This window comes from Coregonus lavaretus (assembly GCF_964263955.1).
Source record: "Coregonus lavaretus genome assembly, chromosome: 4".
In the NCBI taxonomy this organism is placed as follows: domain Eukaryota; kingdom Metazoa; phylum Chordata; class Actinopteri; order Salmoniformes; family Salmonidae; genus Coregonus; species Coregonus lavaretus.
In genome coordinates this window covers 77,272,773-77,294,591 of record NC_139991.1, presented here as the reverse complement: position 1 = coordinate 77,294,591, position 21,819 = coordinate 77,272,773, and the positions used below count along the sequence as shown (strand labels likewise).

The following is a 21,819-nucleotide window of genomic DNA, read 5'->3' as shown; positions in this document are numbered from 1 at the left end:
AAGCAAGTGAAATGGATAAACAAAATTGAAATAAACAAGTTCCAAAATAATAGAGACATTTCAAATGTCATATTATCTCTATATACAGTGTTGTAACGACGTGCAAATAGTTACAAAAGGGAAAATAAATTAACATAAATATGGGTTGTATTTACAATAGTGGTTGTTCTTCACTGTTTGCCCTTTTCTTGTGGCAACAGGTCACAAATCTTGCTGCTGTGATGGCACACTGTGGTATTTCACCCAATAGATATGGGAGTTTATCAAAATTGGGTTTGTTTTCGAATTCTTTGTGGATCTGTGTAATCTGAGGGAAATATGTGTCTCTAATATGGTCATACATTTGGCAGGAGGTTAGGAAGTGCAGCTCAGTTTCCACCTCATTTTGTGGGCAGTGTGCACATAGCCTGTCTTCTCTTGAGAGCCAGGTCTGCCTACAGCGGCCTTTCTCAACAGCAAGGCTATGCTCACTGAGTCTGTACATAGTCAAAGATTTCCTTAATTTTGGGTCAGTCACAGTGGTCAGGTATACTGCCACTGTGTACTCTCTGTTTAGGGCCAAATAGCATTCTAGTGTGCTCTGTTTATTTGTTAAGTCTTTCGAATATGTCAAGTAATTATCTATTTGTTTTCTCATGATTTGGTTGGGTCTAATTGTGTTGCTGTCCTGGGGCTCTGTGGGGTCTGTTTGTGTTTGTGAACCAGGAACAGCTTGCTAAGGGGACTCTTCTCCAGATTCATCTCTCTGTAGATGATTGCTTCGTTATGGAAGGTTTGGAAATCGCTTCCTTTTAGGTGGTTGTAGAATTTAACGTCTCTTTTCAGGATTTTGATAATTAGCAGGTTTCGGCCTAATTCTACTCTGCATGCATTATTTGGTGTTTTACGTTGTACATTGAGAATGTTTTTGCAGAATTCTGCATGTAGAGTCTCAATTTGGTGTTTGTCCCATTTTGTGAATTCTTGGTTGGTGAGTGGACCCCAGCCCTCACAACCATGAAGGGCAATGGGTTCTATAACTGATTCAAGTATTGGTATGTCAAATTTTATGTTCCTTTTGATGGCGTAGAAGGCCCTTCTTGCCTTGTCTCTCAGATCGTTCACAGCTTTGTGGAAGTTACCTGTGGCGCTGATGTTTAGGCCGAGGTATGTATAGTTTTTTGTGTGCTCTAGGGCAACAGTGTCTAGATGGAATTTGTATTTGTGGTCCTGGCAAATTGACCTTTTTTGGAACACCATTATTTTTGTCTTACTGAGATTTACTGTCAGGGCCCAGGTCTGACAGAATCTGTGCAGAAGATCTAGGTGCTGCTGTAGGCCCTCCTTGGTTGGGGCCAGAAGCACCAGATCATCAGCAAACAGTAAACATTTGACTTCAGATTCTAGTAGGGTGAGGCCGGGTGCTGCAGACTGTTCTAGTGCCCTCGCCAATTCGTTGATATATATGTTGAAGAGGGTGGGGCTTAAACTGCATCCCTGTCTCACCCCACGGCCCTGTGGAAAGAAATGTGTGTGTTTTTTGCCAATTTTAACTGCACACTTATTTGCATACATGGATTTTATAATGTCGTATGTTTTCCCCCCAACACCACTTTCCATCAATTTTTATAGCAGACCCTCATGCCAAATTGAGTTGAAAGCTTTATTGAAACCAACAAAGCATGAGAAGACTTTGCCTTTGTTTTGGTTTGTTTCTTTGTCAGTTAGGGTGTGCAGGGTGAATACGTGGTCTGTTGTACGGTAATCTGGTAAAAAGACAATTTGACATTTGCTCAGTACATTGTTTTCACTGAGGAAATGTACAAGTCTGCCGTTAATGATAATGCAGAGGATTTTCCCAAGGTTGCTGTTGATGCATATCCCACGGTAGTTATTGGGGTCAAATTTGATTTGACCCCCTGCTGATTTTGTACGTTTGCCCACTGACAAAGAAATGATCAGTCTATAATTTTAACGGTAGGTTTATTTGAACAGTGAGAGACAGAATAACTTTTAAAAAATCCAGAAAAAACGCATGTCAAAAATGTTATAGATTGATTTGCATTTTAATGAGGGAAATAAGTATTTGACCCCTCTGCAAAACATGACTTAGTACTTGGTGGCAAAACCCTTGTTGGCAATCACAGAGGTCAGACATTTCTTGTAGTTGCCCACCAGGTTTGCACACATCTCAGGAGGATTGTAACACTCCTCTTTGCAGATCTTCTCCAAGTCATTAAGGTTTCGAGGCTGACGTTTGGCAACTCGAACCTTCAGCTCCCTCCACAGATTTTCTATGGGATTAAGGTCTGGAGACTGGCTAGGCCAATCCAGGACCTTAATGTGCTTCTTCTTGAGCCACTCCTTTGTTGCCTTGGCCGTGTGTTTTGGGTCATTGTCATGCTGGAATACCCATCCACGATCCATTTTCAATGCCCTGGCTGAGGGAAGGAGGTTCTCACCCAAGATTTGACGGTACATGGCCCCGTCCATCGTCCCTTTGATGTGGTGAAGTTGTCCTGTCGCCTTAGCAGAAAAACACCCCCAAAGCATAATGTTTCCACCTCCATGTTTGACGGTGGGGATGGTGTTCTTGGGGTCATAGGCAGCATTCTTCCTCCTCCAAACACGGCGAGTTGAGTTGATGCCAAAGAGCTCCCATTTTGGTCTCATCTGACCACAACACTTTCACCCAGTTCTCCTCTGAATCATTCAGATGTTCATTGGCAAACTTCAGACGGGTATGTATATGTGCTTTCTTGAGCAGGGGGACCTTGCGGGCGCTGCAGGATTTCAGTCCTTCACGGCGTAGTGTGTTACCAATTGTTTTCTTGGTGACTATGGTCCCAGCTGCCTTGAGATCATTGACAAGATCCTCCCGTGTAGTTCTGGGCTGATTCCTCACCGTTATCATGATCATTGCAACTCCACGAGGTGAGATCTTGCATGGAGCCCCAGGCCGAGGGAGATTGACAGTTCTTTTGTGTTTCTTCCATTTGCAAATAATCGCACCAACTGTTGTCACCTTCTCACCAAGCTGCTTGGCGATGGTCTTGTAGCCCATTCCAGCCTTGTGTAGGTCTACAATCTTGACCCTGACATCCTTGGAGAGCTCTTTGGTCTTCGCCATGGTGGAGAGTTTGGAATCTGATTGATTGCTTCTGTGGACAGGTGTCTTTTATACAGGTAACAAGCTGAGATTAGGAGCACTCTGCAATCTCAGCTCGTTACCTGTATAAAAGACACCTGGGAGCCAAAAATCTTTCTGATTGAGAGGGGGTCAAATACTTATTTCCCTCATTAAAATGCAAATCAATTTATAACATTTTTTACATGCGTTTTTCTGGATTCTTTTGTTGTTATTCTGTCTCTCACTGTTCAAATAAACCTACCATTAAAATTATAGACTGATCATTTCTTTGTCAGTGGGCAAATGTGCAAAATCAGCAGGGGATCAAATACTTTTTCCCCTCACTGTACATAAAAGACGAGGATCTCTTGCACTCACCACCATCAAGTAAACAATTTAGGATTTGGATCTTGTGACCTAAGCTGACATAAATAAGGTTTCACAGTCCGTTGGATGCTATAGGGTTTAACAAGTGAGATCATTGTTATCTAGCAGCGATCTAATTTGTCTGCGGCTGAAAATCCAATTAGCCTCCACCCCCGGCCCATCTGCCCCTCCGCAGGATCACCTGTCTTTTCATGTCAGCATCAAAGCAGCCATCAGCAACACCGTGACAACACCATGAGTAGTGTTCCTTTTTTAACAGTCTTTCTGTTCTTTTGTTCAAAGAGATCTACAGAGGAATGCTGACAGTCAAAGGTTGGGGTTATATTGCATAAGGGTCCAAGAGGGTCCTGACTGATGCTCAGTTGGGGTTGAAGAATTCCAGGTTGGACTATTCCATCACAGTTAATTCCCTGCTGATTGCAGAAATCCTCTAGCCGGGAATTCAGAAAAATGTTTTGTGGAAAGTTCAGGGAATTTTGCAACTGTTAATAATAATAATAATAATAATAATAATAATAATAATAATAAGGCCCGTAAGCAATAGTACTCACCTATACTGGTGGGGAAGATATCCTCATTGTTGATCTGGACCTCGATCCAGTCCATCAGCAGGTTCATGTACTTGGGAGCCGGTAGAGCCGTGGGTTTCTTGTACTTGTGATCGTCCTGCCATCGGTACTCATACCTTGGCCCCCCGGACATCACCGGACAACTCTTCTCTGTGCAGAACTCACACACCGTCCCGTAGATGAGGTTGATCCGGTTGAAGAAGTCGACCACGTGAACGGCCACCCAGTCGTTCAGATCCTCCCCATGGGGCAGAGCAACCGCCGCCCTCAGGTCAACCCCGGAGCTCAGTGACGCCTGGGCCTTCTTATGCAGCTCGAAACGCTGCGTCCCCGGCTCAAACTTACGCTTTGGCCGGAAGGTCTTGTCCTTGTTGAAGACCTGCTTCAGGGCGATGGACATGTTGCCTAGGATGGGGGCTAGGGGGGGTGAGGACTGTGGCGAGAGGGGAGAGGGGTTTCAGGGACGGGGACAGGGGGAGCAGAGAGGAGGGGAACAGTGGGGGTTTGTCAGCAGACCGTGTAGGGGGGGGGGGGGGACCCCTGGGAGGAACCGACGGTACCAATAGTAACTTCTGGAGGAGCAGAAAGAGGATGAGGAGGAAAGGAAGCGGGGGTTCCTGTGAACAAAACACAAAAAATAAAAAAGTTTTAAATGAAGTGCAGTGTGCAGGTTTTCTTTCTCTGTTACATGTGAAAATGATCTTCTATTTCCAACGCACCTGCAAAAATTATATTCTATTTCGCTACGCACCTGCAAAAATTATATTATATATATATATATATTCTGATGTGCGAGTGCTTTTCACGTCCAAAACACATTCCAAGAGTAAAAAAACAACAAAGCAAAGACAATGTTTAAAAGACATACTGTCAGTGACTCTCCCACTAATCTAAACTCCTAATCCACTGAATGTGGGAATCAGAGAACACAACAGAACAGGGAGTTTCCGTTACTAAGCTGATAATTTCATGTTTAGGCAGGTTAGTGGTTCCATTACTCTAGTTTTAGTCAGGACTCTGATAGCATCATTCTGGCAGTGTATCAGTGATGTATTAAAGCTAAGCTTGAAGCTCTCTCTTTCTCTCTCTGTCGGTGGACAAAACAGGTCTTGACCCTATCTCTTTCTCTCTCTGTCGGTGGACAAAACAGGTCTTGAAGCTATCTCTTTCTCTCTCTGTCGGTGGACAAAACAGGTCTTGAAGCTATCTCTTTCTCTCTCTGTCGGTGGACAAAACAGGTCTTGAAGCTATCTCTTTCTCTCTCTGTCGGTGGACAAAACAGGTCTTGAAGCTCTCATCTCCATCTGACAGTGAACAAAACAGGTCTTGAAGCTATCTCTTTCTCTCTCTGTCAGTGGACAAAACAGGTCTTGAAGCTATCTCTTTCTCTCTCTGTCGGTGGACAAAACAGGTCTTGAAGCTATCTCTTTCTCTCTCAAAACAGGCCTGAACCACAGAACAATGGTGTGCAAATGTTAAATCTAGGGCTGCGTCCCAAATTGCACCCAATTCCCCTAGGACTCTGGTAAAAAGTAACGCACTATATAGGGAATAGGCGGCCATTTGGGACGCATGCTAAGGTTTCCGTTTATTGATATCTGCACTCAGATCTTGTTGCCACTTGTTCTAACTCTAACCCAGCAGCACACTGGATGACTCTGTGATGATGTCAGTGTAAAGAGAGGCTGTTCTAACCCGAGCCCTGTCAACTCCTCGGAACTCAGGTTACATTTACATTATTTAGCAGACGCTCTTATCCAGAGCGACTTACAGTTAGTGCGTACATTATTCTTTTTTTTTTTTCATACTGGCCCCCCGTGGGAATCGAACCCACAACCCTGGCGTTGCAAACGCCATGCTCTACCAACTGAGCTACCTCCCTGCCGGCCATTCCCTCCCCTACCCTGGGCCAATTGTGCGCCGCCCCATTGGTCTCCCGGTTGCAGCCGGCTACAGCAGAGCCTGGATTCGAACCAACACCATTCACACTCTACTTAAAAGTACCTGTCAACACCGTTCACACTCTACTTAAAAGACTCTGTCACAGAATGGATAACATTGGAAACTCTGTCTGGGACAATGTACAAACAAAACACTCCATCATCCTTTCTATCATTGTGAACATGATGCAGTATCCAGATAAACAAGAGCTTCATTGTACTATAATATATTCAGATACAGACATGAATGAGAAGTAACATGCTTGACCTTCTTTAGTGATGTTGAATGGACTTAGACCTACGTTCAAATACAGTGCCTACACCTAATACCCCATAATGACAAAGTGAAAACAGGTATTTAGACATTTTTGCAAATGTATTAAAAGTAAAAGCCAGAAATATCTTATTTACATAAGTATTCAGACCCTTTGCTATGAGACTCAAAATTGAGCTCAGGTGCATCCTGTTTCCATTGATCATCCTTGAGATGTTTCTACAACTTGATTGGAGTCCACCTGTGGTAAATTCAATTGATTGGACATGATTTGGAAAGGCACACACCTATCTATATAAGGTCCCACAGTTGACAGTGCATGTCAGAGCAAAAACCAAGCCATGAGATCGAAAGAATTGTCCGTAGAGCTCCGAGACAGGATTGTGTCGAGGCACAGATCTGGGGAAGGGTACCAAAAAATGTCTGCAGCATTGAAGATCCCCAAGTACACAGTGGCCTCCATCATTCTTAAATGGAAGAAGTTTGGAACCACCAAGACTCTTCCTAGAGCTGGCTGCCCGGCCAAACTGAGCAATCAGGGGAGAAGGGCCTTGGTCAGGGAGGTGACTCTGACAGAGCTCTAGAGTTCCTCTGTGGAGATGGGAGAACCTTCCAGAAGGACAACCATCTCTGTAGCACTCCTCCAATCAGGCCTTTATGGTAGAGTGGCCAGACGGTAGCCACTCCTCAGTAAAAGGCACATGACAGCCCGCTTGGAGTTTGCCAAAAGGCACCTAAAGACTCTCAGACCATGAGAAACAAGATTCTCTGGTCTGATGAAACCAAGATTGAACTCCTTGGCCTGAATGCCAAGCGTCACGTCTGGAGGAAACCTGTCACCATCCCTACGGTGAAGCGTGGTGGCAGCATCATGCTGTGGGGATGTTTTTCAGCGGCAGGGACTGGGAGACTATTCAGGATCGAGGGAAAGATGAACGGAGCAAAGTACAGAGAGATCCTTGATGAAAACCTGCTGCAGTGTGCTCAGGACCTCAGACTGGGGTGAAGGTTCACCTTCCAACAGGACGACAACCCTAAGCACACAATGAAGACAATGCAGGAGTGGCTTCAGGACAAGTCTCTGAATGTCTTTGAGTGGCCCAGCCAGGGCCCGGACTTGAACCCGATCGAGCATCTCTGGAGAGACCTGAAAATAGCTGTGTAGCAACGCTCCCCATCCAACCTGACAGAGATTGAGAGGATCTGCAGAGAAGAATGGGAGAAACTCCCCAAATACAGGTGTGCCAAGCTTGTAGCGTCATACCCAAGAAGTCTCAAGGCTGTAATTGCTGCCAAAGGTGCTTCAACAAAGTACTGAGTAAAGGGTCTGAATACTTATGTACATTTCAAACAGTCCATTCTTCCAGTAAACACTAAACGTATTGTACTGTATCATGTTGCTTACAGGCAGCCTGATAAAGATTACAAGAGTGGTTTAATTCAGGATTAGAAGTATACAATGGATTATACTTCCCTTGTAACACCCTCATTATGAGTTTGGTATGGTAGGCATAACAGGCCTTCTACTTCAGACGCATCACTTTATATATTTAAATGAAACCTCTGCATAAGGAACCTCAGCATAAAATGCAGTCAAAGTTACACCCCAGTGTACCAGTTACGCCCCAGTGTACCAGTTACGCCCCCCCAGTGTACCAGTTACGCCCCCCCAGTGTACCAGTTACGCCCCCCCAGTGTACCAGTTACGCCCCCCAGTGTACCAGTTACGCCCCAGTGTTACGCCCCCCAGTGTACCAGTTATGCCCCAGTGTACCAGTTATGCCCCAGTGTAGCAGTTATGCCCCAGTGTACCAGTTACGCCCCAGTGTACCAGTTACGCCCCCAGTGTACCAGTTATGCCCCAGTGTACCAGTTATGCCCCAGTGTACCAGTTACGCCCCCCAGTGTACCAGTTACGCCCCAGTGTACCAGTTACACCCCAGTGTACCAGTTATGCCCCAGTGTTACACCCCCAGTGTACCAGTTACGCCCCAGTGTACCAGTTATGCCCCAGTGTTACGCCCCCCAGTGTACCAGTTATGCCCCAGTGTACCAGTTACGCCCCAGTGTACCAGTTACGCCCCAGTGTACCAGTTACGCCCCAGTGTACCAGTTACGCCCCCCAGTGTACCAGTTATGCCCCAGTGTACCAGTTACGCCCCAGTGTACCAGTTACGCCCCCCAGTGTACCAGTTACGCCCCAGTGTTACGCCCCCCAGTGTACCAGTTATGCCCCAGTGTACCAGTTACGCCCCAGTGTACCAGTTATGCCCCAGTGTACCAGTTATGCCCCAGTGTACCAGTTATGCCCCAGTGTACCAGTTACGCCCCAGTGTACCAGTTACGCCCCAGTGTACCAGTTACGCCCCAGTGTACCAGTTACGCTCCAGTGTACCAGTTATGCCCCAGTGTTACGCCCCCCAGTGTACCAGTTACGCCCCCCAGTGTACCAGTTACGCCCCAGTGTACCAGTTACGCTCCAGTGTACCAGTTATGCCCCAGTGTTACGCCCCCCAGTGTACCAGTTATGCCCCAGTGTTACCCCCCCAGTGTACCAGTTACGCCCCAGTGTACCAGTTACGCCCCAGTGTACCAGTTTCACCCCCCAGTGTACCAGTTACGCCCCCCAGTGTACCATAGTGGCTGACTGCCCTATGATGAACACAGGGGGGCCAGTATGAAAAAATGTATGCACTCACTAACTGTAAGTCGCTCTGGTAAAGAGCGTTTGCTAAATGACTAAAATGTTAAACGTATAATACCGACTTCAACTGTTTCTTTCATAAAGTCCATCAGGGACAGAACTGACCTAACACTACCAATGACCCACGAGAGATAAATAACATGTTCCCAGACTCCCATTTACTTTACGGATAAAGTAAAGTCACTCATGAGCACTGACCCTCAAGAGCTTCTTGACTAATCTGTCTAAGATGACATATCATTTTTCGATACAGCAAAGCAAGATCTGAAGATGACGTCACCATTATAATGGCAGACTCTTCCTCCTTCAACTTTCAACCTGTCCTGAGCAACTTGAAAGACAACATTTCAGAAGCCCCATCATGGTTTGGAAGTGTATCGGAACATCACCAAAGGTATTGGGACAAATACACTAATGCTTATTAAAGTAGTCAAAAGTTTAGTATTTGGTCCCATATTCCTAGAACGCAATGACTACATCAAGCTTGTGACTCTACAAACTTGTTGGATGCATTTGCTGTTTGTTTTGGTTGTGTTTCAGATTATTTTGTGCCCAATAGAAATTAATGGTAGATAATGTATTGTGTCATTTTGGAGTCACTTTTATTGTAAATAAGAATAGAATATGTTTCTAAACACTTCTACATTAATGTGGACGCTACCATGGTTACGGATAATCCTGAATGAATCGTGAATAATGATGAGTGAGGAAGAAGTGACATACCCCCAAGACGTGCTAACCTCTCACCATTACAATAACAGGGGAGGTTAGCATTTTATATCATACCCCCAAGACGTGCTAACCTCTCACCATTACAATAACAGGGGAGGTTAGCATTTTATATCATACCCCCAAGACGTGCTAACCTCTCACCATTACAATAACAGGGGAGGTTAGCATTTTATATCATACCCCCAAGACGTGCTAACCTCTCACCATTACAATAACAGGGGAGGTTCTGATATTTGTGTGTCTGTAACTTTCTCACTCAAAAAATGTGTCACTATCCCAATACTTCTGGAGCTCACTGTATAATCTTGACTAGCCAGTTGGTTACCATATCACTTTAATAAAGAACAATGTGTCTTTTCAAGGTCAAACCGAGGCATTATTGTCCCAGGTGTAGTCCAAACATTTTGAAGTAACTCTAGGTCAATCCTAACATTCAAGATTGTTCAATCATTCTGGTTGATTAGTAGGCTAATCAATGCTGATCGTGATCAATGACTACACATGCCTGAACTGTTACAGACAGTAAAACAACACACACACACACACACACACACACACACACACACACACACACACACACACACACACACACACACACACACACACACACACACACACACACAGGGTTGGGGAGTAACTGTAACATGTAATCTGATTACCAAAAAAACATTACCAGCAATAATATCAGTTATGTTACCAGCAAAAATATTGTAATCAGATACAGATACTTTTTAAAATCAAGATGATTACTTCTTGGATTACTTTTAAATTCAGAAAGGATGTTTGAGAAAAAATACATGATGACATCTTTCTGTTTTCTCAATGACATTCAATTCAGCATTGAAGAAAGGTGCACGTTTAAGTTTGTTCCACCTGAGAGAGTCTGACCTCAGACACCACTATGATGACCACCAATCAGAGACCACTATGATGACACACCAAATGATGACCACCAATCAGAGACCACTATGATGACACACCAAATGATGACCACCAATCAGACACCACTATGATGACACACCAAATGATGACCACCAATCAGAGACCACTATGATGACACACCAAATGATGACCACCAATCAGACACCACTATGATGACACACCAAATGATGACCACCAATCAGAGACCACTATGATGACACACCAAATGAAGACCACCAATCAGAGACCACTATGATGACACACCAAATGATGACCACCAATCAGAGACCACTATGATGACACACCAAATGATGACCACCAATCAGAGACCACTATGATGACACACCAAATGATGACCACCAATCAGAGACCACTATGATGACACACCAAATGATGACCACCAATCAGAGACCACTATGATGACACACCAAATGATGACCACCTATCAGAGACCACTATGATGACACACCAAATGATGACCACCAATTAGAGACCACTATGATGACACACCAAATGATGACCACCAATCAGACACCACTATGATGACACACCAAATGATGACCACCAATCAGAGACCACTATGATGACACACCAAATGATGACCACCAATTAGAGACCACTATGATGACACACCAAATGATGACCACCAATCAGAGACCACTATGATGAGACACCAAATGATGACCACCAATCAGAGACCACTATGATGACACACCAAATGATGACCACCTATCAGAGACCACTATGATGACACACCAAATGATGACCACCAATTAGAGACCACTATGATGACACACCAAATGATGACCACCAATCAGAGACCACTATGATGAGACACCAAATGATGACCACCAATCAGAGACCACTATGATGCGTTTGATGGATCCTTTTAGTCTTCTTCTAACGCCTCTTAAGGGGAAGGTCATCCAAAAGTAACTGAAAGTAATCAGATTATGTTACTGAATTTGGGTAATCCAAAAGTTACGTTACTGATTAAGATTTTGGACAGGTAACTAGTGACTGTAACGGATTACATTTAGAAAGTAACCTATCCAAACCTGCACACACACACACACACACACACACAGACACACACACACACACACACACACACACATAGACACACTGTAATTCCAAGGTGCAGCAGAGAGAGAACAATGTATGCTGAAGAGGGAAAGGATTGTTCACTGATGAGAGCAGAGCAGCTCTTTCTGTGGAGCCAGAGTCCTGTTCAATCATTAATTACTGTTAGAGACGCTGTTATGGGTTTATGACTGTGGTAGAGATGCTGTTATGGGTTTATGACTGTTAGAGATGCTGTTATGGGTTTATGACTGTGGTAGAGACGCTGTTATGGGTTTATGACTGGTAGAGATGCTGTTATGGGTTTATGACCATGGTAGAGACGCTGTTATGGGTTTATGACTGGTAGAGATGCTGTTATGGGTTTATGACTGTGGTAGAGACGCTGTTATGGGTTTATGACCGTGGTAGAGACGCTGTTATGGGTTTATGACTGGTAGAGATGCTGTTATGGGTTTATGACTGTAGTAGAGACGCTGTTATGGGTTTATGACTGTGGTAGAGACGCTGTTATGGGTTTATGACCGTGGTAGAGACGCTGTTATGGGTTTATGACTGGTAGAGATGCTGTTATGGGTTTATGACCGTGGTAGAGACGCTGTTATGGGTTTATGACTGGTAGAGATGCTGTTATGGGTTTATGACTGTAGTAGAGACGCTGTTATGGGTTTATGACTGTGGTAGAGACGCTGTTATGGGTTTATGACTGGTAGAGATGCTGTTATGGGTTTATGACTGTGGTAGAGACGCTGTTATGGGTTTATGACTGTGGTAGAGACGCTGTTATGGGTTTATGACCATGGTAGAGATGCTGTTATGGGTTTATGACTGTGGTAGAGATGCTGTTATGGGTATATGACTGGTAGAGATGCTGTTATGGGTTTATGACTGTGGTAGAGATGCTGTTATGGGTTTATGACTGTGGTAGAGACGCTGTTATGGGTTTATGACCGTGGTAGAGACGCTGTTATGGGTTTATGACTGGTAGAGATGCTGTTATGGGTTTATGACTGTGGTAGAGACGCTGTTATGGGTTTATGACTGTGGTAGAGATGCTGTTATGGGTTTATGACTGGTAGAGATGCTGTTATGGGTTTATGACTGTGGTAGAGATGCTGTTATGGGTTTATGACCATGGTAGAGATGCTGTTATGGGTTTATGACTGTGGTAGAGATGCTGTTATGGGTTTATGACTGGTAGAGATGCTGTTATGGGGTTATGACTGTAGTAGAGACGCTGTTATGGGTTTATGACCATGGTAGAGATGCTGTTATGGGTTTATGACTGTGGTAGAGATGCTGTTATGGGTTTATGACTGGTAGAGATGCTGTTATGGGTTTATGACTGTGGTAGAGATGCTGTTATGGGTTTATGACCATGGTAGAGATGCTGTTATGGGTTTATGACTGTGGTAGAGATGCTGTTATGGGTTTATGACTGTGGTAGAGATGCTGTTATGGGTTTATGACTGTGGTAGAGACGCTGTTATGGGTTTATGACTGGTAGAGACGCTGTTATGGGTTTATGACTGGTAGAGATGCTGTTATGGGTTTATGACTGGTAGAGATGCTGTTATGGGTTTATGACTGGTAGAGATGCTGTTATGGGTTTATGACTGGTAGAGACGCTGTTATGGGTTTATGACTGGTAGAGATGCTGTTATGGGTTTATGACTGTGGTAGAGATGCTGTTATGGGTTTATGACTGGTAGAGATGCTGTTATGGGTTTATGACTGTAGTAGAGACGCTGTTATGGGTTTATGACTGTGGTAGAGACGCTGTTATGGGTTTATGACTGGTAGAGATGCTGTTATGGGTTTATGACTGTGGTAGAGATGCTGTTATGGGTTTATGACCATGGTAGAGATGCTGTTATGGGTTTATGACTGTGGTAGAGATGCTGTTATGGGTTTATGACTGGTAGAGATGCTGTTATGGGTTTATGACCATGGTAGAGATGCTGTTATGGGTTTATGACCATGGTAGAGATGCTGTTATGGGTTTATGACTGGTAGAGACGCTGTTATGGGTTTATGACCATGGTAGAGACGCTGTTATGGGTTTATGACTGGTAGAGACGCTGTTATGGGTTTATGACTGGTAGAGATGCTGTTATGGGTTTATGACCGTAGTAGAGATGCTGTTATGGGTTTATGACCGTAGTAGAGACGCTGTTATGGGTTTATGACCGTAGTAGAGATGCTGTTATGGGTTTATGACTGTGGTAGAGATGCTGTTATGGGTTTATGACTGTGGTAGAGACGCTGTTATGGGTTTATGACTGTGGTAGAGATGCTGTTATGGGTTTATGACCGTAGTAGAGATGCTGTTATGGGTTTATGACTGTGGTAGAGATGCTGTTATGGGTTTATGACTGGTAGAGATGCTGTTATGGGTTTATGACTGTAGTAGAGACGCTGTTATGGGTTTATGACTGTGGTAGAGACGCTGTTATGGGTTTATGACTGGTAGAGATGCTGTTATGGGTTTATGACTGTGGTAGAGACGCTGTTATGGGTTTATGACTGGTAGAGATGCTGTTATGGGTTTATGACCATGGTAGAGATGCTGTTATGGGTTTATGACTGTGGTAGAGATGCTGTTATGGGTTTATGACTGGTAGAGATGCTGTTATGGGTTTATGACCATGGTAGAGATGCTGTTATGGGTTTATGACCATGGTAGAGATGCTGTTATGGGTTTATGACTGGTAGAGACGCTGTTATGGGTTTATGACCATGGTAGAGACGCTGTTATGGGTTTATGACCATGGTAGAGACGCTGTTATGGGTTTATGACTGTAGTAGAGATGCTGTTATGGGTTTATGACCGTAGTAGAGATGCTGTTATGGGTTTATGACTGTGGTAGAGATGCTGTTATGGGTTTATGACTGTGGTAGAGATGCTGTTATGGGTTTATGACTGGTAGAGACGCTGTTATGGGTTTATGACTGTGGTAGAGATGCTGTTATGGGTTTATGACTGTGGTAGAGACGCTGTTATGGGTTTATGACTGTGGTAGAGATGCTGTTATGGGTTTATGACCGTAGTAGAGATGCTGTTATGGGTTTATGACCGTAGTAGAGACGCTGTTATGGGTTTATGACTGTGGTAGAGATGCTGTTATGGGTTTATGACTGTGGTAGAGACGCTGTTATGGGTTTATGACTGTGGTAGAGACGCTGTTATGGGTTTATGACTGGTAGAGATGCTGTTATGGCTTTATGACTGTGGTAGAGACGCTGTTATGGGTTTATGACTGTGGTAGAGACGCTGTTATGGGTTTATGACTGTGGTAGAGATGCTGTTATGGGTTTATGACTGTAGTAGAGATGCTGTTATGGGTTTATGACTGTAGTAGAGATGCTGTTATGGGTTTATGACTGGTAGAGATGCTGTTATGGGTTTATGACTGGTAGAGATGCTGTTATGGGTTTATGACTGGTAGAGATGCTGTTATGGGTTTATGACTGTGGTAGAGACGCTGTTATGGGTTTATGACTGGTAGAGATGCTGTTATGGGTTTATGACCATGGTAGAGATGCTGTTATGGGTTTATGACTGTGGTAGAGATGCTGTTATGGGTTTATGACTGGTAGAGATGCTGTTATGGGGTTATGACTGTAGTAGAGACGCTGTTATGGGTTTATGACCATGGTAGAGATGCTGTTATGGGTTTATGACTGTGGTAGAGATGCTGTTATGGGTTTATGACTGGTAGAGATGCTGTTATGGGTTTATGACTGTGGTAGAGATGCTGTTATGGGTTTATGACCATGGTAGAGATGCTGTTATGGGTTTATGACTGTGGTAGAGATGCTGTTATGGGTTTATGACTGTGGTAGAGATGCTGTTATGGGTTTATGACTGTGGTAGAGACGCTGTTATGGGTTTATGACTGGTAGAGACGCTGTTATGGGTTTATGACTGGTAGAGATGCTGTTATGGGTTTATGACTGGTAGAGATGCTGTTATGGGTTTATGACTGGTAGAGATGCTGTTATGGGTTTATGACTGGTAGAGACGCTGTTATGGGTTTATGACTGGTAGAGATGCTGTTATGGGTTTATGACTGTGGTAGAGATGCTGTTATGGGTTTATGACTGGTAGAGATGCTGTTATGGGTTTATGACTGTAGTAGAGACGCTGTTATGGGTTTATGACTGTGGTAGAGACGCTGTTATGGGTTTATGACTGGTAGAGATGCTGTTATGGGTTTATGACTGTGGTAGAGATGCTGTTATGGGTTTATGACCATGGTAGAGATGCTGTTATGGGTTTATGACTGTGGTAGAGATGCTGTTATGGGTTTATGACTGGTAGAGATGCTGTTATGGGTTTATGACCATGGTAGAGATGCTGTTATGGGTTTATGACCATGGTAGAGATGCTGTTATGGGTTTATGACTGGTAGAGACGCTGTTATGGGTTTATGACCATGGTAGAGACGCTGTTATGGGTTTATGACTGGTAGAGACGCTGTTATGGGTTTATGACTGGTAGAGATGCTGTTATGGGTTTATGACCGTAGTAGAGATGCTGTTATGGGTTTATGACCGTAGTAGAGACGCTGTTATGGGTTTATGACCGTAGTAGAGATGCTGTTATGGGTTTATGACTGTGGTAGAGATGCTGTTATGGGTTTATGACTGTGGTAGAGACGCTGTTATGGGTTTATGACTGTGGTAGAGATGCTGTTATGGGTTTATGACCGTAGTAGAGATGCTGTTATGGGTTTATGACTGTGGTAGAGATGCTGTTATGGGTTTATGACTGGTAGAGATGCTGTTATGGGTTTATGACTGTAGTAGAGACGCTGTTATGGGTTTATGACTGTGGTAGAGACGCTGTTATGGGTTTATGACTGGTAGAGATGCTGTTATGGGTTTATGACTGTGGTAGAGACGCTGTTATGGGTTTATGACTGGTAGAGATGCTGTTATGGGTTTATGACCATGGTAGAGATGCTGTTATGGGTTTATGACTGTGGTAGAGATGCTGTTATGGGTTTATGACTGGTAGAGATGCTGTTATGGGTTTATGACCATGGTAGAGATGCTGTTATGGGTTTATGACCATGGTAGAGATGCTGTTATGGGTTTATGACTGGTAGAGACGCTGTTATGGGTTTATGACCATGGTAGAGACGCTGTTATGGGTTTATGACCATGGTAGAGACGCTGTTATGGGTTTATGACTGTAGTAGAGATGCTGTTATGGGTTTATGACCGTAGTAGAGATGCTGTTATGGGTTTATGACTGTGGTAGAGATGCTGTTATGGGTTTATGACTGTGGTAGAGATGCTGTTATGGGTTTATGACTGGTAGAGACGCTGTTATGGGTTTATGACTGTGGTAGAGATGCTGTTATGGGTTTATGACTGTGGTAGAGACGCTGTTATGGGTTTATGACTGTGGTAGAGATGCTGTTATGGGTTTATGACCGTAGTAGAGATGCTGTTATGGGTTTATGACCGTAGTAGAGACGCTGTTATGGGTTTATGACTGTGGTAGAGATGCTGTTATGGGTTTATGACTGTGGTAGAGACGCTGTTATGGGTTTATGACTGTGGTAGAGACGCTGTTATGGGTTTATGACTGGTAGAGATGCTGTTATGGCTTTATGACTGTGGTAGAGACGCTGTTATGGGTTTATGACTGTGGTAGAGACGCTGTTATGGGTTTATGACTGTGGTAGAGATGCTGTTATGGGTTTATGACTGTAGTAGAGATGCTGTTATGGGTTTATGACTGTAGTAGAGATGCTGTTATGGGTTTATGACTGGTAGAGATGCTGTTATGGGTTTATGACTGGTAGAGATGCTGTTATGGGTTTATGACTGGTAGAGATGCTGTTATGGGTTTATGACTGTGGTAGAGACGCTGTTATGGGTTTATGACTGGTAGAGATGCTGTTATGGGTTTATGACTGTGGTAGAGACGCTGTTATGGGTTTATGACCGTAGTAGAGACGCTGTTATGGGTTTATGACTGTGGTAGAGACGCTGTTATGGGTTTATGACTGTGGTAGAGACGCTGTTATGGGTTTATGACTGTGGTAGAGACGCTGTTATGGGTTTATGACTGTGGTAGAGACGCTGTTATGGGTTTATGACCGTAGTAGAGACGCTGTTATGGGTTTATGACTGGTAGAGATGCTGTTATGGGTTTATGACTGGTAGAGATGCTGTTATGGGTTTATGACCGTAGTAGAGACGCTGTTATGGGTTTATGACTGTGGTAGAGATGCTGTTATGGGTTTATGACTGGTAGAGATGCTGTTATGGGTTTATGACCGTGGTAGAGATGCTGTTATGGGTTTATGACTGGTAGAGATGCTGTTATGGGTTTATGACCGTAGTAGAGATGCTGTTATGGGTTTATGACTGGTAGAGACGCTGTTATGGGTTTATGACTGGTAGAGACGCTGTTATGGGTTTATGACTGGTAGAGACGCTGTTATGGGTTTATGACTGGTAGAGATGCTGTTATGGGTTTATGACCGTAGTAGAGATGCTGTTATGGGTTTATGACTGTGGTAGAGATGCTGTTATGGGTTTATGACTGGTAGAGATGCTGTTATGGGTTTATGACTGGTAGAGACGCTGTTATGGGTTTATGACCGTGGTAGAGATGCTGTTATGGGTTTATGACTGTGGTAGAGACGCTGTTATGGGTTTATGACTGTGGTAGAGATGCTGTTATGGGTTTATGACTGTAGTAGAGACGCTGTTATGGGTTTATGACTGTGGTAGAGACGCTGTTATGGGTTTATGACTGTGGTAGAGATGCTGTTATGGGTTTATGACTGTTAGAGATGCTGTTATGGCTTTTTGACCGTGGTAGAGATGCTGTTATGGGTTTATGACTGGTAGAGATGCTGTTATGGGTTTATGACTGGTAGAGATGCTGTTATGGGTTTATGACCGTAGTAGAGACGCTGTTATGGGTTTATGACCGTGGTAGAGACTAGGGCTGAACGATTAATTGCATTCGCGATAATATCGCGATTTGACTGAACGCGATTTTCTAATCGCAACGTGCGCGATTTGAGGTGGTCACGTGACGCGACTTTTCATGCTGTCCAGCGCAATGGCCTCTTGCTCGACGGAACAGTCAGAAACTGACACAGCTGATACTTTAATATCGAAGAGGAACAGCACGTCGGTGGTGTGGAACTATTTTGGTTTTAAAAAAGAAGATGCTGAGCAGCGTCAGGTGTTGTGCAGAGCATGCCGTGCTCCGATTGCTACTTCACGGGGTAACACTACAAACCTGTTTCAGCACTTAAAAAAATACCACAAATCAATGCATGACAGTTGTATGACCAAAATGCCGAGCATCAGTGCGCGAGACAAGCCAAATACCTCAAGACAGGGATCACTGACAGAAATGTTCGAAAGTGTCACTCCGTATGAACGTAATTCAAAACGGCACGGAGAAATCACTCGGACAATAACCGAGTTCATAGCCAAAGATATGATGCCTCTCAGTCGCAGAGGCAGAGATAAACAATTACCTGATGACTCCTACCATTGATGGAGAAGATGATCCATTGGCTTGGTGGAGGGTGCACAAGATCAGCTACCCACAGTTGTGCACCATGGCACGCAAGTATCTTTGTGTACCTGCTACAAGCGCTCCCTCAGAGCGTCTTTTTAGCACAGGAGGGAATATTGTGACTTGCACTCGCTCATCCTTGAAGCCAGAAAAAGTCAATATTCTGGTTTTCTTAGCAAAAAACCTGTGAGCCACTGAGAACAGAACTGTTGGATAAGTATGGCTGGCAGTGCCATACTCGTAGTGAACTTTAGTCTGTGTGGTGTGTTATTGTTGTGTACTTGAGATAAGTGAGGCTCATCTATTTTATATTATAATATTCAAATCGTTTATAAAAAATAGTTTGTCTAAATTAAAAGTGCATTTCTCATTTTTTATTTATAACTTTATTTACTTTGATTTTACAAAATATTTTCAAAGCAAATTCCTTGTTTCAGTTGTGTGAAATGTTACTGACTTGGGAGCAGTAAGATACATACAATTTAAAATTATTTTTTTCTTAAGACTGTACCTTTTGCACACAGTGTTTACAAAGTTCATGCCTTTGTTTAAATTATTTAAATGCACAGTGGCAAAGCCACAGATGTTTCTGTAATGAGCAGTTCAATAAAAATGTCATTTATTTCAAGTCATACATGTTTGAATTTAATTCTAACAAATAGACCCAGCCTATGGGAAAGAACATTTCACACTAAATGTATATACTATTGTGTTGGTCATATTTAAATCATTCATTATGTTTTGTAGGGGAAAAAGGATAAATAAATTAAATCGCATATTAAATCGCAATCGCAATATTGGGGGCAAAAAATCGCAATTAGATTATTTTCCAAAATCGTTCAGCCTTAGTAGAGACGCTGTTATGGGTTTATGACTGTGGTAGAGACGCTGTTATGGGTTTATGACTGTGGTAGAGATGCTGTTATGGGTTTATGACTGTTAGAGACGCTGTTATGGGTTTATGACTGTGGTAGAGACGCTGTTATGGGTTTATGACTGGTAGAGACGCTGTTATGGGTTTATGACCGTGGTAGAGACGCTGTTATGGGTTTATGACTGTGGTAGAGATGCTGATGGGTTTATGACTGTGGTAGAGATGCTGTTATGGGTTTATGACTGTGGTAGAGATGCTGATGGGTTTATGACTGTGGTAGAGATGCTGTTATGGGTTTATGACTGTGGTAGAGATACCAGGGGGTCTTTCAATGACATGTTAGACCTGCTAGAGTCTACACATATGGGAAAACGTATAGAAATGGAGGTTATACTGCCTAAAACCGTGTAGGTAAGAGAGCGTTTCATGTGGGTCATTGACAGGAGGGATGCGCCATGAATACCAGACACAGATGATGATGATGGTGATGATGATGTGCTGTAGTAGTAAAACACTAAAGAGATGGTACCTACAGTGGGGAGAACAAGTATTTGATACACTGCCGATTTTGCAGGTTTTCCTACTTACAAAGCATGTAGAGGTCTGTCATTTTTATCATAGGTACACTTCAACTGTGAGAGACGGAATCTAAAAATCCAGAAAATCACATTGTATGATTTTTAAGTAATTAATTAAATAATATCACTAATTAATTTATAACTAAATAAATAATAATAATAATAATAATTAAATAACGCTTAAAACCCTGCAGCAATGCTATTCAATTCAGGTCCTGGAGGGCCGAAACATTTCTGGTTTTGGTTTTTGTATTGTTCTTCAAAGAACCGTCCCGTTTATGGTCCTTCAGAGACCCTAAAACGGTTACCCTATGGCATCGCTCTCAAGAACCTTATTTGGTTCCAACTTGCACCTTTATTTTTAAAAGAGCATATGACCCTAGGCCTGTTTTCATGGATAATAATCTGATGGCAGGGCAGGGTCAATCCCTCAACCTCCGTCCTCCACTCCCTCAACTGTCCTCCCCTTCCTCAACCTCTACCCTCCACTCCCTCAACCTAATCCTATGTGTTTTTAAATGTTTAAATATTAGTCATTTAGCAGACACTCTTATCCAGAGTGACTTACAGTTAGTACATTCATCTTAAGATAGCTAGGTGGGACAACCACATTTTTCCTCAATAAAGTAGCTATCAGCAAAGTCAGAGCTAGTATTTAAAATAAAAGGAAAGTGCAAGTGTTAGTTCACGAATGGAATATATTTTTTGTGGTGGGGGTTCAAGGTGCGAGGGGGGGCTGCTGTGGTTCCACCATTTGGGTGCCAGGCCAGAGAAGATCTTGGACTGGGCTGAGCAGGAGCTGCCCTCCCGTAGGGGTGGGAGGGCCAAGAGACCAGAGGTGGCAGAACGGAGCGCTCGGGTTGGGGTGTAGGGTTATATTTTTATTTTGTACCTTTATTTAACTAGGCAAGTCAGTTAAGAACAAATTCTTATTTACAATGACGGCCTACACTGGCCAAACCCGGACGACGCTGGGCCAATTGTGCGCCGCCCTATGGGACTCCCAATCACAGCCGGTTGTGATACAGTTTGGAATCGAACCAGGGGGTCTGTAGTGATGCCTCAAGCACTGAGATGCAGTGCCTTA

General features: G+C 43.5%; 1 protein-coding gene across 1 annotated transcript in view; it reads right to left on the bottom strand.

Moving 5' to 3' along the window:
• The window catches only part of LOC311127547 (MOB kinase activator 3B), a gene marked incomplete at its 3' end in the record, with an annotated part of 42,358 nt that extends 37,863 nt beyond the window's left edge, over window positions 1–4,495 (bottom strand). Inside the window, exon 1 of the mRNA XM_084159365.1 lies at window positions 4,048–4,495. Within this exon, the coding sequence (XP_084015491.1) occupies window positions 4,048–4,465 (418 nt within the window). The 5' untranslated portion in view covers window positions 4,466–4,495. The remainder of the gene's footprint in view (window positions 1–4,047) is intronic.
• Window positions 4,496–21,819: the final 17,324 nt, after the last annotated feature.